General features: G+C 42.4%; 2 protein-coding genes and 1 non-coding gene across 4 annotated transcripts; all 3 read right to left on the bottom strand.

Moving 5' to 3' along the window:
• Positions 1–436: 436 nt before the first annotated feature.
• trnak-cuu (transfer RNA lysine (anticodon CUU)) lies at positions 437–509 on the bottom strand. Its single transcript has one exon. It is a non-coding gene; the product is annotated as a tRNA-Lys (tRNA).
• Positions 510–1,754: 1,245 nt separating this feature from the next.
• Positions 1,755–6,634, bottom strand: tmem132a (transmembrane protein 132A). Its single transcript, XM_048995484.1, has 9 exons — positions 6,557–6,634; positions 5,887–6,362; positions 5,646–5,798; positions 5,329–5,524; positions 4,776–4,919; positions 4,371–4,573; positions 3,945–4,170; positions 3,018–3,209; positions 1,755–2,882 (listed from the first exon to the last, which is right to left on the bottom strand). The coding sequence occupies exons 1-9, from the start codon at positions 6,632–6,634 to the stop codon at positions 2,157–2,159; spliced, it is 2,394 nt and encodes a 797-aa protein (XP_048851441.1). The 3' UTR covers positions 1,755–2,156.
• Positions 6,635–12,002: 5,368 nt separating this feature from the next.
• LOC125720673 (uncharacterized) lies at positions 12,003–14,813 on the bottom strand. Of its 2 annotated transcripts, none has more exons than XM_048996412.1 (6): positions 14,670–14,813; positions 14,177–14,236; positions 13,064–13,195; positions 12,813–12,923; positions 12,682–12,732; positions 12,003–12,601 (listed from the first exon to the last, which is right to left on the bottom strand). In XM_048996412.1, exons 2-6 carry the CDS (start codon positions 14,223–14,225, stop codon positions 12,588–12,590), a joined length of 357 nt encoding a protein of 118 aa, XP_048852369.1. In that variant the 5' UTR covers positions 14,226–14,236; positions 14,670–14,813; the 3' UTR covers positions 12,003–12,587. The 2 variants fall into 2 exon arrangements, with proteins under 2 accessions (XP_048852369.1, XP_048852368.1); XM_048996411.1 differs by having other exon boundaries at positions 12,003–12,500; positions 14,670–14,812.
• Positions 14,814–16,559: the final 1,746 nt, after the last annotated feature.

Below are 16,559 nucleotides of genomic sequence, written 5' to 3'. Positions count from 1 at the left end.
TGCGGGGAGGTTTTCTATTATCGCGTTATGTGGACGCTGAACCTTGGACATGATTTGTCTGCAAGTGACTCGATTGAGATAATAATTTGCATTATGCAGGAAGTATATCTAGTTCTGAAATAATCGGTAAGCGCGGGGAAATATCAGGCTTTTACTCTTGGCGCGAGGGGTTTCGTTCCCAGCAGGGTTGCACTTCACATCGTTAGAAATACTAGAGCCAACTCCTCGTATCCCCGACGATACGCTAGGGGCATTTAGTCAGCAATAGGTTAAACGTAAATAATACCTAAACCATTGTTTTCGGGACAGTCAAGTGTGTCGATGTACAGAGTCTGTATTTCCAGTTTTACTGAAAAGCGCATTGTGCATGTAGCCTTGTGCATGTTTTCTTTGGCAGAAAATGAATCAAGCAAATATTTAGTGACTAAAAGGAAATCGCCCAACGTGGGGCTCGAACCCACGACCCTGAGATTAAGAGTCTCATGCTCTACCGACTGAGCTAGCCGGGCGGTACCTTTGACAAAAAACAAGAAATTATTTGAAGTTATAAAAAACAAAAGTGAAGCGTTGTTGATTCAGTATATATTAGGGTTATGCTACTGAATTGGAGCAGTGATCCAATCAGACTTTTTGCATTTCAAAGTAATTTATAATGTATAACGGGTTGTATAATAATAATAATAATAATAATAATAATAAACACCAATATTTTTCATAGTATAAGTTTATAGCTTGATTGAAATAAGCCAAATGAGATAACGGACATGAAATTATCTTTTATATTTGAAAATTTATGCAAGCACAACCAATATTCATAAATAGTTAATTTCACCCACTCCACTTTAACCAATTCAGTCTTCACACATACACTACAAAAACATCTATAGACACACACAAAAGCATGAAATAACTTAAAAACAACTTCCAAGTACTCAAGAATTTGGAGCGAGCATTTTATAAAAGGTAAGATTAAATAATATAGTCGGGCGACCAATAGTCTGTTTGAAGGAGGGAAGAAGGCGGAAATAATAGGAAGAAAACAATGAAGGAAAAGACTGATGAATGAGAAAAAGAAACGAGAAAGCGTTGTTAGTTCATCCCACACAACAAGGTGCCATTTTTCGCGAAATTTTGTGAAATTTCGTGAAATTACGCTTTGCTTGTTTTTGACGGGGAAGCAGGGATCCGAAGGTCGTTTGTTCAAGTCCCGTTTGGAACATTCTTTACTAAACCTTAAATTTTGCTAAACGAGATTAACCAAAAAGTGTCGATAAATTGATAACCGCTAATCTGCTAACTCCAAAGTTTACTTAAGTAAACCTATAAACCACAAAAAAATTACCGCGCACTTTTATTATACGAATTTAGCATCGGTTTGCTTTCGGGCTCTGAAACCCAGTTGGGGATTGCTTTTTTTCAGTATTTTTTTCAGAGAAGCCTTATTATGTGACAAGCCAGATAGCTTGTTGGATTTAAGGTAGTCTGAGCTAAATGTAAGCGAATGAAAAAATCTATTTAAACTAACTAAGCAAGAAATCCTGGTTTGAGATACAGACCTCTGTTTTCCACTTGGTTCAGAGTACCCCAGTTTAAATGGACTTTGTTCACTTACATTTAGCCCAGACTACCTCAAATACAACTTATTGACCAATTACGTCTTGTGTTTACACATAGTCAGCCAACAGTGTGCCAGATAGACTGTTCCAGACATGCTCACAACAGACCGGAACAAATAAATTTTAGGCTTTACAAAGTTTTGGATGCTCAAACTTTATTTACCTTACCTACAAAAAAATGTAAGAGGAAGGTAATTTGTTCGGTAACAGTTTTCAAAAGTTAGAAGAACTGCTAATCGGCTAACAAAAAAAGTTATGTTGTATGTTTGCCCTAGATCTGACAAAGTGTCTCGCCAGCCTCCTCTGACTCTTACGCTCCTGCATGAGCTTCCATGCCCCGGTGTGACCTCCTCATCCTCCCTTCCCTTCACTCCTTCATCAGCTTCCACGCACCAGTATGACCTCCTCATCCTCCAGCCCCTTGACTCCTTCATCGGCTTCCATGTCCCGGTGTGACCTCCTCATCCTCCAGCCCCTTCACTCCTTCATCGGCTTCCACGCCCCGGTATGACCTCCTCATCCTCCGGCCCCTTCACTCCTTCATTGGCTTCCATGCCCCAGTGTGACCTCCTCATCCTCCGGCCCCTTCAGTCCTTCATCGGCTTCCATGTCCCGGTGTGACCTCCTCATCCTCTGCCTCAATGTGCAAGGCAGGCAGTTTAGCAGAAAAAGAAAAGCTGACAGGACAAACAGCAAGAGGACCACAGCAACTTCCACCTCAGACTCACTCTCTCCCGTTCCTGCCCCAGAGGAAGAGTAAACACCACTCTGCTCACCGTTTCCAGGTAAAACTGCTTGCTCCCTCTCAATTTTCAAGCTACCATTATAGCCATTATAATGCTGTGAAGAGTTGTCTCCCAAACCATTAGAAAAGTCCTTGTCAAATTCCAAAAGCACTTCAGACATTCCCACCATGGCTGAATCCGGGTCCTCACTCTCCATTGGTCGGAATCTGGAGTCCAAAGTCACCCTAAGCCAGGCAGAACCCGCAGCCAAGTTCCTCGTTGCAGTACCTTCCCTTAGGTCCAGCAACTGCCTCTCGGTTTCAGCGGATGTTAGCTGACAAGTCGAAACTAGGAGCTCTGCCTTTAAGAGTGGGCCTTCACCGTTGCCCCGAGCTACAACCTGCTGGGATGGAGCTGCTATCAGTGTGACCACAGATTCGGAGAGGGCAGACAGGCGCAGGGAGGAGGGTGCGTCGGCAAAGGCGGTGAGCGGTGCAGTGGTGTGGTCGCTGAAGTGAAGCCAAACACTGAGCGAAGCTTCCTGAGGGAGCAAAGAAGGACAGTTTGGGGAATGAGAGGAAATGACATGAAAACCGATTTAGTTTTAGTCCAAAGTGATTCATTTACAGCTTTGTGACGCTGGGATGAAATTGGTGATGGCTGCCATGCAGCTCACCTGGCCACGGCGGTACAGTGTACTATGTGCTGTCACCACTGCGCTTACTATGGAGACATGGCCAGGGTTCTCGTTCACAGACAGGCCAAGCCCCCCCACCACCTGCACAGAGAGGTCCCCAGGGATCACGCTGTCGTCCGTCACAGTGACATCGTAGCTGGCCAGCACACCATCCCACTGGCGTGAAATGACCTTCAGTCAAGAAACCATTTGAAGGTTAAGCAGTGAATGATAACTATATGAATCAGTATTTGGGTAGATTCTGTGATATTTGGTTATCAAGCTGTGAATAACGGAATATAAAAATACCGATAAAATGAAATGAGCAGTCTGGTTGACACTACTTAGAAGTGTTAGCATTAAGAAAGGCAACTACTGGTCTATGGGGGACCTTCCCAAAAAGCAGCATTATCAAAGCAGGAAAACCAGGGTCTGGGCTGTGCCTGTTCTGCCTCTGACTACAGCATCATCATGGCAGAGAATGAGAGGCCATTAAATGAGTAATGAAGAAATGGTCACTATTTGGGACTTTCAGATCATGTGACAAGGCTGATGTCATGCTGCGCAACTGGATTCATCTACACTAAATTGACAAAAGTATTGAGATACCTGCCTTTACACGCACATAAACTTTAATGACATCCCATTCTTAATACATAGGCTTTAATACGGAGTTGGCCCACCCTTTGCAGCTATAACAGCTTTAACTCTTCTGGGAAGGCTGTCCTCAAGGTTTAGGAGTGTGTTTATAGTAATTTTTCACCATTCTTCCAGGTGAGCATTTGTGAGGTCAGGCGCTGATGTGTAATATTTAATATTTGGTATATTTCATTAAATTGATGAAAGCTTTTAAAATGTATTTACAATATAGAAATATCATCTACTTTTATGCACTTTATAATAATTTGATATTTTACAACACTTAACCTGCAGTGATGTGACTCCAGGATGTAGACCAATCAGATTATGCTGTAGATCAAGACAAGCCACCTGTGGATCTCGCACCTTCAGCCAGTCACCAACCAGCTCAGTCACGTCTATAAACCAATCTGGCGACCCCAGCATGTAGGTCAGCTGACCCGTGTTAACCACAGCATTGGCAGCAAACTGAGCCAAAACCTGGACTGTGGACCTCTGGTAGATAGGAGCGCACCTACTGTATGCAGAGAAAACAATGTGGATTCATCACAGCATATTATAGACAGTGTGGATGCACTGCATGTTACATTACTGCATACAACAGACAGTCTGGGTGCACTGCATGTTACATTACAGCACATAGCAGACAGTGTGGATGCACTGCGTGTTAAATTACAGCGTACAGCAGACCATGGACAGCAGGAGGACACCCACCCCATAGCAGTATAGGAACTCCAGCCCTCGATGGCACTGAGTACTGGGTCCGACAGCGAGATGAGGAGTGGAATAACAGGAGCCCACACTGTCAGACAGAGAGCCCCACTCAAAGTGCCCAGGAAAAACTTGACCTCCACACAAACGTTTCCCACTCCAGATTCGCTTCCATCAACAAATATGGCTGAACAGTTAGCTGACACCTACAGAGTAGAGAGTACATGTTTATGGTTAATGGAACAGGTTTTGTAAAAGCAAGGAGAGCAAGACCTGAAAAATTATGTTGTAGTTGAATCATAATTATTACTGCTTTAGGGTCTACTGAGCTACAACCTACCAATCCAGTGGTTTCTTTGTTTTAATTCAAGCTTCCTCAATATATATTTTGCACACCTGCACACTTGCCTTAACGACTTTGTCATTAGTGGAATGACATGCTACAGCAGCGGTGATATCAGACACGTCTCCCTCTCGTGACACGGCCAGGACAGTGACAGGAAGTGAGACGGGTCGGCTGCTCAGAATTGCAGTATTAATGATTGTGTGGCTCTGCAAAAGAGGTGCACAACCAAACTGCTGAGTAAGAGTTAAGATGAGTTTTCATTTTTGACAGATTATCAGGCTAAAATGTCTAAATTACATTAACTTAGTAGATACTTTTATCCAAAGCAACATGCATTTTGAAAAAGCAGGGTCAGCCACTCCCTGGAGCAAACAGGCCCTTTATTGAGGACCCAGAATGACGTCTCAATCTACCAACCCCAGGATTTGTACCAGCAACCTTCTGATCACAAGCACAGCATCCTAATCTACTAAGCTACCCACTGCATCAGAGACAACTGTCAAGGTATACCTGGTGCAATTAAGACACACCAGAACATGATGCCAAGTAACATAAAAATGCCCAAAAATCTTGTTGTGATGCATATTAATACAGGAAAAAAATTAAGCCTATTACCTTAGTTGTAGGAGCAATGCCTACAATTTTCCAGTTACTGAAGAAGAATGTGCTCACCACTGCCCTATGTGGTGACAGGGGGTAACTGTGACCAGAATACTCCACCCACCAATGAGCAGTGACTGCCATGACAACACCAAAGTGCTTGCGTAAGCCCTCCACAGAAAGACAGGCCACTTGTTGGTGAACAGTAGGACTGCAAAAGCCAGATTTGACAAAATAATCATACACTATTTATTAGCAACCAGGTAAGTCAAATGCCTTTTGTGTTGTGGCAACACAAGCTCTGGTGTTTGAGTCACATGTTTTTGACACACCTGTAGCTGCCTCTGCGTCTGTTCAGTTTATGACAAATTATTGAGACAGTGTCATGTGAGGGAGCTGCATTCATCTCCAGCGTAATGGCCCAAAGGTCAGAGGTCAGAGTCTGATCTGCCCTCAGAGATAAAAGTCCTTTCTTCACTTTCATCCTGACAAAAGGTCAGAGTGCAGTATGAAGCAGATTCAAAGGCATATCTAAGCATATTTAGGAAATTTAATATATTACACTTACTGTACCTTATAACCACTAAATCTCCAGTGAAATTTGACATCAGGCTAATGGAGACTTGGACTTGCTGACCGCCATGTACCGGGCCTTTCTGGTAGCCAATCAGAACATTGGGATCCAGTCTTAGCTCCTCCTCTGCTCCATTTGAGCATCCTAAGTGCTCTCTTGTCAGGTTCCTCACCCAGGCCTTGCCTCCCACGGCCAGTGCGCCAAGGTAATACAGTCTTTTCTGAGACAGCTCCCATTTGTCCTTCAAGCATGCAGGGCTCTGCTTAGAGTTGGAAACTGACCCAGGGGAGGAGCAGTACAGCTGAATGTGAGGTACAGTGTGGCCGGCATGCTCCCGGAGCCGTTTACCGCGGTATCTTTGTCTGTGCTGTCGCTTTGATTTGTGGGACTGTCTCGGGTGTGATGAAGCACTCTGATCCATTTCAATCCAGCCCTGTGGCAGCTTCAGGGTCACCATGCAAAATCCCCGCAGAGGCTGTATAAGAAAGAGAAGTTTATTCAAAACAACACTGAGCTTTTTCAACAAGCTGAGCAAAGCCTCATCTACAGAGGCCCAGGCCCTACCTGAGTTACACATGTGGCTCTTTGTTCCTCGGTCTCTTTAAAAGCATGAAGTGTGACACAGTGCCCCCTACTGGTCTGCCCTTGCCAGTGAAAAAGTGCCCGCACCTTGAAGGTCACTCCCTTTTCACCATCCCAGTCCCTCTCCACAGTGTTAGAAAGAAGCGAGGCAGAGAAAGGCGGCATATCAGGAGAAGGTGAGGGACTGGAAATGAGCTGAGGGACGGAGAGCAAGACATGAGGCCAAAGGAGCAGGCTGAAAACTGCTGATTGACTGAATGCTACATTAACACTGCACTGACAGAGGGTTAACCCTCTGTAGTGTTCAAAATTGATGTTAATAACCCCCCCCCCCCCCAAAAAAAAAAAAAAAGAAGTGAACTGAACCATGGCTCAAGAATTGAGGTCTGAAATGAACCATGGATTTGGAGAAATCTTACACCTCTAGTAAACAGGCTAATATAGTATAGCCGCATTTAAAGAAAGACAAAAATTAGGATAAAATTAGACGCTGTGACAGGGGTGCTGTTCCACTGCATATTACTTCGGCGCCGGTGAGTAACTAAAGTGTGCATTTACCTTTGTGACAGAGTAAGAACCATATGAAGCCTGGACCTTAATTTGGGCGGGGACTTCTGTAGGCGGAGCCAGGAGAAATGACTGGCTGAAGGTGAAGGGACTCGAGTTGGAAAATATCAGTCCCAGATCAGCCTGTGAGAGAGGGAGAGCTTGCCAGGGAGGGAGGATGCGTATCTGGGCGGGCAGGAAAGGGGGCGGCAGAGCTTGGGCAAAGGCTGCGTTTGGGTTGGGGGGGGGGGGGCAGGCATACAGCCCCAGGGGCCAGAAAAATGAGGGAAATCACTTGTGAAAATGACACAGGTATTTCTAAAAAACTAAGTTATCATCTACATTTAAGTGCTACTTGAAAATATTATGTTAAAATGTCATCATACAGTCAGGTCCATAAATATTGGGACATCGACACAATTCTAATCTTTTTGGCTCTATACACCACCTCAATGGATTTGAAATGGAATGAACAAGATGTGCTTTAACTGCAGACTTTCAGCTTTAATTTGAGGGTATTTACATACAAATCAGGTGAACGGTGTAGGAATTACAGCAGTTCGTATATCTGCCACCCACTTTTTAAGGGACCAAAAGTAATGGGACAAATTAACAATCATAAATCAAACTTTCACTTTTTAATACTTGGTTGCAAATCCTTTGCAGTCAATTACAGCCTGAAGTCCGGAATGCACAGGCATCATCAAACGCTGGGTTACATCCATAGTGATGCTCTGCCAGGCCTCTACTGCAACTGTCTTCTGTTCCTGCTTGTTCTTGGGGCATTTCCCCTTCAGTTTTGTCTTTAGCAAGTGAAATACACACTCAATCGGATTCAGGTCAGGTGATTGACTTGGCCATTGCATAATATTCCACTTCTTTGCCTTAAAAAACTCTTTGGTTGCTTTCGCAGTATGCTTCAGGTCATTGTCCATCTGCACTATGAAGCACCGTCCAATGAGTTCTGAAGCATTTGGCTGAATATGAGCAGATAATATTGCCCGAAACACTTCAGAATTCATCCTGCTGCTTTTGTCAGCAGGCACATTATCAATAAATACAAGGGAACCAGTTCCAGTGGCAGCCATACATGCCCACGCCATGACACTACCACCACCATACTTCACTGATGATGTGGTATGTTTTGGATCGTGAGCAGTTCCTTTCCTTCTCCATACTCTTCTCTTCCCATCACTCTGGTACAAGTTGATCTTTGTCTCATCTGTCCATAGGATGTTGTTCCAGAACTGTAAAGGCTTTTTTAGATGTTGTTTGGCAAACTCTAATCTGGCCTTCCTGTTTTTGAGGCTCACCAATGGTTTACATCTTTAGTTGAACCCTCTGTATTCACTCTGGTGAAGTCTTCTCTTGATTGTTGACCTTGACACACATACACCTACTTCCTGGAGAGTGTTCTTGATCTGGCCAACTGTTCTGAAGGGGTTTTTCTTCACCAGGGAAAGATTTTTTCGGTCATCCACCACAGTTGTTTTCCGTGGTCTTGCAACTCTTTTGGTGTTGCTGAGCTCACCGGTGCAATCTTTCTTTTTAAGAATGTTCCAAACAGTTGATTTGGCTACACCTAATGTATTTGCTATCTCTCTGATGGGTTTGTTTTTATTTTTCAGCCTAATGACGGCTTGCTTCACTGATAGTGATAGGTCTTTGCATCTCATATTGAGAGTTGACAGCAACGGATTCCAAATGCAAATAGCACACTTGAAATGAACTCTAGACTTTTTATCTGCTCCTTGTAAATTAGATAATGAGGGAATGACACACACTTGGCCATGGAACAGCTGAGCAGCCAATTGTCCCATTACTTTTGGTCCCTTAAAAAGTGGGTGGCAGATATACAAACTGCTGTAATTCCTACACCGTTCACCTGATTTGTATGTAAATACCCTCAAATCAAAGCTGAAAGTCTGCAGTTAAAGTACATCTTGTTCATTCCATTTCAAATCCATTGAGGTGGTGTATAGAGCCAAAAAGATTAGAATTGTGTCGATGTCCCAATATTTATGGACCTGACTGTATATGATGAGCAGGCGCTACATATATAAACCAGTGTAGAAAAGAACCTTCTGGAGGCTTGATGCTCTTCTGAACTGCACACTCACCGGCTGAGAGGAAGGAAAGGACTGTCATTATCTTCACTGCTTTTCCAGTCGGGCTCATTGCGCCCTTAATGTGCTTTGATGCTGTCATACGGTCAAAGAACAGGACGTTTGAACTGGTCCTCAAATGCTATTGCAGCATTTAGCTTCAGACTGGTGTTAAGGGCGAAAGCATACTGGTGAAAAGCTGATGTACTTTTGACCAAAAGGTGTCCTACAGAGAATGGGTTCCAAACCCTCACTCTGTGAACCGGTACTGATCTGTGGCCAGTATCCACCAAGCTGTGGAATGCTGTGGATTTTGCAGAGGGGTTAGTTAATTTACAAAAAATAAACTGTATTTTTTTCTTTTAACAATCCATCGCATTTGCATAATAATAATAATAATAATAATAATAATAATAATAAATCACAGACACTTTAAAGGCAAAAGGCATCATTATATGTCTGATCACATTAACTTAAATTGCATTAATCCTGATATTGCAATGGGAAAATAATATGATTTTAAAAGAATTTAATTTCTATATTGAACAGACAGCTATGAAATCGTTTTGATGGTATTGTGGCATGACATTAATCGCAATTTAGAAATGTGATCATTTGACCGCCCTATTAACAATCTCTGCTCAACAGCATGGTACGATTATATTTCTAAATGGAATTGGCAGACAAAGATTTATGAAATGAGGAGCTACGCCTTTACTAGAATCAGAATCAGAAGGGTCTGATTTTAAAGAAAATAACTGAGAACACATGATTAAAATTCATTAGCGTGAAAGTGTTTTGGGGGGGGGGGGCACCTGTATCACTTATAGGATTTACCAATGTCCATAAAATTTTTTAAATTAATAATGATGGAGCTTCTTTTATACTCTGCTCCTGCATTTAAAAATAGATAGAGAACAGTGCCTCAGGATTCAAATACGTCAAATTGTCTTGGCCTAATGGAATTCAAATTATTTGTGGTAACTAACCCATCGCTTTTGTTCATATAAGAATATTAAATGAAAACGAAGAGAAAAAAAATGGAATCGATTAAATTTTTTTAAACTATTTTTTATAAAAACTGAAACGTACTGTGAAGACAAAACAAAAAAAAATGATTCAAAACAGTTTAAAACCAATAAATAGTTAATATGATATAAAATTATTACATTTAATGTTAACATGTGGTTCAAAGCTATGTACTAAGTGATGCAAATGTCACATCACAAATATACATGCTGTTCGAGGAGGCGAATAGGCATAAGTGCAGCTAGGCTGCGCTTCCAATGAATGTCCCAGTACAAGAGTAAGCAGTACTGGAACAGGAGCTACGCAAACATAAAGTATTAATATTACATACCAATAATTGCTGGTATTTAAAAAAAATATCACTTTTTAGCGTAATAACACAATATACTCACCTAGTGCCGAACCAACTTCCTTAAAAATATTCATCGGTTATTTATATATAATTGCCCCTCTCATCTTCCCTTCACCCGGACGTCCCGCTCTGCTTTCTCCGCTCTGAACACAGGGATTTCCTCATGCCACACAGAGAGTGATCCCGCCTCGAGCCCTCCTGCCCCATCCGAAATCTCTGTGTTTCTACAGCACGCCCATTAGTGACCGGCTGCTCTGTCAGATAATCAATATATTCTGTGGCCTCGATGTTTCTTCCCCCCTCCTCCACCCGCTGTTCATATTTTGTGAGGTTGACACAGAGATCTGGCAGTCGCCCTGCTAACACTTCATCCTCCTCCTTCACATTTTGTGAGGAATGTACTAAAATCGGGCACGTTTCCCTGCTGAAGTATTCATCGATGCCGGCTCTGACTTGGGAAGATACTGTAGGGGGTTCAGAGAGTTGTCACAATATGAACTGAAACCTCTGGTTTATCCCTGGCTCCATGACACAGCTCTGATACCCATAACAACCCACAGCTTAGGAACACTGTCCTCGAAACGGCAGCTTAGTGTCAATCTGGGGCATTACATTTCATAGCTGCGTGCCACTCTGCTCCTTTCTCGTCTTCCTCTCCCTCCTCTCATCACAGCTGGCAGCCCTGGCACTACCATGTGCGCTGCTGACACACACTATTCATACGCGCTTTTTCGTATTTTCCTGTTTTCGGATCCCCTGCTTTGTGTAGCCAGCTTCAGCTTCTCTGCTCAGCCTCTCAATTTATGTATTCCCTGCCATTGCTCTCGCAATGTTAGTTAATCCGCACTAGCAATGACCTGTCCCTGATGGTACACATTTCCTTGTGGGGATTTCATTTCTAAGCTTGACCTCATAAACAGCACGGGAACAAATGCACACAGACATAAACCTTAATGTCAATGTTTTGTGCGTCAGATACAGGCTCTTTATCAAAAAGTTTGGCTGCTCTTAAACTGCAAAACAATCAGACTTAGTGTATCAGCACAGCAAAGCAGCAACCCCTTCACTGCTGTTGTGTCATTTATCATGATCTATGTGTCTGTGTTTGTCACTGAGTTGTTTTTAATGCAGGCTGTTTGTTTCATTTGTACTGTTATTATGTACTATCACCTCTCCCCCCCAAAAAATGAAAGATGAGAAAAAAAGACTGTAATGGGATTGTGGGTAAATATGGGTAAAGCGATCAAAATAACAGGAAGTCAGCAGAATACAGTACAGGAATACAGTACAGGAAGCCACATGTAAGCACTACTCCTTCATGCCTCACTACTCATTCATGCACTACTCCTTCATGCCTCACTACTTCTTCATGCATTATTCCTTCATGCCTCACTACTCTTTAATATTGCACTACTCCTTCATGCCTCACTACTCATTCAGGCACCTCCCTCGGATTCACTGCTGTTTTTTTGAGGGAAATATCTGACAAATTTCTGAAAAATTCTATTCCAATCAAAGATTTATTGAAAGAGAAACAGCATTACAGAAAAATCACAGAACACAATACAAAGTATAATACACAATATGCCCTGAAGCATTAAATAACCATTAAGAATGACATGGATGTTGCACCAAAGAAGAAAGTGATAAAGACCAGGATTTAGTTGCATGAGGTACAGTTGCTATTTTGCTTTGAGGAAGGACTATTATTCATTTTCAAATGTTCAAATCCTGAAAATTAAAAAGGAAATCCAGACCCAACACAGAACAGAACACAAAACAGGGATTTCATCAGGGGATTGAAACAAGTGGTATCATACACAAGTCTTAACTTCTGTATATTTATGACAGAGCAACTGGTAATCAGCCAGGTTCAGAGGGTTGCACCATGGATGCCTGTAGCCACATTATGCGTTTTTGTAAGTCTCACCGAGGCATGAGTGCCGCTGCTGTGCATTGTCACTGGGATGCACTGCAGCCTGCGCTCTGTGAAAAGACACTGAGAAGGACAAAGAACGAGAGAGTGAGAGGTGTGGAAAGAATGACAAGAGATAGCATGAAAGACAGATGGAGAGACATGGGGTAACTATTCCATGGTGTCTGGAAAAAAAAAACTCCAAAATTAGTAGATAAACAGTGAGTCACTGGTTCCCCTCCAGCTTAGTGACACTGTGACTCACCGCTTTGACTCTGCATGGGTCCAATCCATCTGTCTTTCCTGCGGTCGGAGACTGTTGAGGAGGGGGGTGCTTAGGTATGCCACACAAAACAATGCCGCACATTTATAGTCAGGCACATTTTAGGCACCTACTTCTCTTCAGGACGGCCTTGTAGGCCCTGGGTCCAAAGGCCAGGAGCAGCAGGGCGCAGAGCAGCACTGTGAAGACCTTGAATACTGCCAGCTGTTTATGCTCAGGGCCAGCTGAAGACAGAGAGAACATAGGGCACCATCATAAAGGCTGAGATTTTAATAGAGAAACCTTATAAGGTTTCTCAACACAGTACTTTCAACTTCACAAGCAAACTTATATTGCAACAAACTGGTCCATTCCACAGACTTGCCTTGGCACTGCAGAACAGGGCAAGTAGTGTTGATCACAGGATGAGATGTAGGTGAGGAAGTGGAGGATAATGCTGCGTCTGTGGTCAGGTTTGAAGTCGTACTCATCACCGGAGAAACGTCTGTCCTTGTCACTGAAACATAGTGAGGGATGATGCAAGAGTAATGACATATTATAACATTAACAGTGAGCTTTACTTGCTGTTCTACATCATTTTCAATAAAATGTATGGTAACGCTTTACATTAAGTGTAACTTCATTATGTATTCATAGAACATTCAGTGCACCATCATAATGCATTCATAATGCATTCATAGAACATTCAGTGCACCATCATAATGCATTCATAACGCATTCATAGAACATTCAGTGCACCATCATAATGCATTCATAACGCATTCATAGAACATTCAGTGCACCATCATAATGCATTCATATCGCATTCATAGAACATAAGCAGCATGCAAGTACACATGACATCCTAACATTCCTTAACAGCTTTAATATACATTAATAAGAAACATTACATGATTATACAATTATAATGTTTGTTGTTATTATTATATAATGTTTGTTATTAATGTATATTACAGCTGTTAAGAGATGTTAGGATGTAAAGGTATATACATGCTTGATATTTATGAATGATTTCTGTATACTTAATGAATATATTATGAAGGTGTACTGAATGTTTTATGGATGCAGTATAAACGCATTGTGAAGGTGCAGTTAATGCAAAGCGTTACCAAATGTATTTTATAATAGCAGATTTTCACAGCAGAGAAACTTCAGTCAAGAAAAACATAGATAAAGAGTATGGCTACTCATATCAAAGCATCAGTAGCAAACGTTTGTTCCTTATACCTAAAAGGATCACAAAAGTAGCCTTGCACCAGCTGAACATTCAGGTTGTATCCTCCGATATGCTAAACTGCTAACGGGGCCGACTAACGTCATTACCTTCACTAATTATCAATTGTCAGTGAAAAACAAGTTAGCTTGCAGTGGTGAAGGTTGCACTTATTGTTAGCTGAACCAGATATATTCCTGGAGTAACAGTGTCCTCTGACATGAATAAAATAGTTTTTAATTTTTTCAAGAGAATTTCACTCACCGACAGCTATGAGGAACAGAGTCAGAAGAGAGACAGCCATTTTGTCCATTGCAGAAAAAGCTGAAAGATTTATTATTAATATTTAGTTCAGACTCTGCTTTGTATACATGAGTGTATGTGTGTGAGTGTGTGACTATGTTGACCATCAAGGTCGCAGTACTTTATCTATCTGTGTTTCTGACTTTTCGATAATTTTGACAGTCAACAGGGAGAGACCTGCAAGTTTCTGGTTAATTGATTAAAAAATTTGGTAAAGGAGAATAGTAAAAATTTACTGAGATGATAATTAAAATGAAAATTAAAACCCATTATCTGGTCTCATGATGATCATTACAAAAATTAGAAAGTCATGCTAAGCAAATAAAAGGATATGAGTGGAAAGCACTCCTTGTTACTGTCACTGCCATTACACCTTGGTCAGTATTACATCAACAGTCATTATGTAGAATACTACATACTCAACACACAAAAAGTAAGTCCAATCATTTCTTACCCTCCAAACAGAATCTCAGAAAGGGAAAAGGAGACGGTTTGGGAAACCATGTGAACAGAACTGAAGGTCCAGGAAACACAGAGACGTGTAAAACTTTCTCTTCCTCTCCCTCCCCCTTTCAGTGCCTACAGCAAAGCTTCCGTACATCAAAGTGTGTTGCAGAAACATTTTAAAATAGTAAGTAGAGAAATGAGTAAGTAGGTAGGAGTAAGGGAACCAATCAGAGGCTGGGATCTACTAATTCGTCAGATTGGTGTTTCTTAAACCAAGTCATAATACTGTATTGTAATAATACTGTAACCCTAACCCACCTGTGTCAGTACGCTCAGCCCCTGTATCTACACTGTACTTTAATGATACTGTAACCCTAACCTGTCTGTGTCAGTGCACTCAGCCCCTGTATCTACACTGTTGCGTAATAATACTGTAACCCTAACCTGTCTGTGTCAGTGCGCTCAGCCCCTGTATCTACACTGTTGTGTAATAATACTGTAACCCTAACCCGCCTGCGTCAGTGCGCTCAGCCCCTGTATCTACACTGTACTTTAATGATACTGTAACCCTAACCTGTCTGTGTCAGTGCGCTCAGCCCCTGTATCTACACTGTTGTGTAATAATACTGTAACCCTAACCTGTCTGTGTCAGTGCGCTCAGCCCCTGTATCTACACTGTTGTGTAATAATACTGTAACCCTAACCCACCTGTGTCAGTACGCTCAGCCCCTGTATCTACACTGTACTTTAATGATACTGTAACCCTAACCTGTCTGTGTCAGTGCGCTCAGCCCCTGTATCTACACTGTTGCGTAATAATACTGTAACCCTAACCTGTCTGTGTCAGTGCGCTTAGCCCCTGTATCTACACTGTACTTTTATGATACTGTAACCCTAACCTGTCTGTGTCAGTGCGCTCAGCCCCTGTATCTACACTGTTGTGTAATAATACTGTAACCCTAACCCGCCTGCGTCAGTGCGCTCAGCCCCTGTATCTACACTGTACTTTAATGATACTGTAACCCTAACCTGTCTGTGTCAGTGCGCTCAGCCCCTGTATCTACACTGTTGTGTAATAATACTGTAACCCTAACCTGTCTGTGTCAGTGCGCTTAGCCCCTGTATCTACACTGTACTTTTATGATACTGTAACCCTAACCTGTCTGTGTCAGTGCGCTCAGCCCCTGTATCTACACTGTTGTGTAATACTACTGTAACCCTAACCTGTCTGTGTCAGTGCGCTTAGCCCCTGTATCTACACTGTACTTTAATGATACTGTAACCCTAACCTGTCTGTGTCAGTGCGCTCAGCCCCTGTATCTACACTGTTGTGTAATAATACTGTAACCCTAACCTGTCTGTGTCAGTGCGCTCAGCCCCTGTATCTACACTGTTGTGTAATAATACTGTAACCCTAACCTGTCTGTGTCAGTGCGCTCAGCCCCTGTATCTACACTGTTGTGTAATAATACTGTAACCCTAACCCGCCTGCGTCAGTGCGCTCAGCCCCTGTATCTACACTGTACTTTAATGATACTGTAACCCTAACCTGTCTGTGTCAGTGCGCTCAGCCCCTGTATCTACACTGTACTTTAATGATACTGTAACCCTAACCTGTCTGTGTCAGTGCGCTCAGCCCCTGTATCTACACTGTTGTGTAATAATACTGTAACCCTAACCTGTCTGTGTCAGTGCGCTTAGCCCCTGTATCTACACTGTACTTTTATGATACTGTAACCCTAACCTGTCTGTGTCAGTGCGCTCAGCCCCTGTATCTACACTGTTGTGTAATACTACTGTAACCCTAACCTGTCTGTGTCAGTGCGCTTAGCCCCTGTATCTACACTGTACTTTAATGATACTGTAACCCTAACCTGTCTGTGTCAGTGCGCTCAGC

Source organism: Brienomyrus brachyistius, chromosome 25 (genome assembly GCF_023856365.1).
Source record: "Brienomyrus brachyistius isolate T26 chromosome 25, BBRACH_0.4, whole genome shotgun sequence".
In the NCBI taxonomy this organism is placed as follows: Eukaryota; Metazoa; Chordata; class Actinopteri; order Osteoglossiformes; family Mormyridae; genus Brienomyrus; species Brienomyrus brachyistius.
Note: the sequence above shows the minus strand (reverse complement) of the source record. Positions and strands in the feature narration are given on the sequence as shown.

Excerpts from the sequence above, each read along its gene's own strand:
- tmem132a (XM_048995484.1), bottom strand. The coding sequence starts at position 6,634 with ATGCCGCCTTTCTCTGCCTCGCTTCTTTCTAACACTGTGGAGAGGGAC. Across the intron at positions 5,525-5,645 it reads AGACGCAGAGGCAGCTACAG|TCCTACTGTTCACCAACAAG; the intron begins GTGTGTCAAAAA and ends TGGCTTTTGCAG. Across the intron at positions 4,574-4,775 it reads CTAATGACAAAGTCGTTAAG|GTGTCAGCTAACTGTTCAGC; the intron begins GCAAGTGTGCAG and ends TCTACTCTGTAG.
- LOC125720673 (XM_048996411.1), bottom strand. The coding sequence starts at position 14,225 with ATGGACAAAATGGCTGTCTCTCTTCTGACTCTGTTCCTCATAGCTGTC. Across the intron at positions 13,196-14,176 it reads TCTGTTCCTCATAGCTGTCG|TGACAAGGACAGACGTTTCT; the intron begins GTGAGTGAAATT and ends ACTATGTTTCAG. Across the intron at positions 12,501-12,681 it reads ACCCATGCAGAGTCAAAGCG|TGTCTTTTCACAGAGCGCAG; the intron begins GTGAGTCACAGT and ends TGTCCTTCTCAG.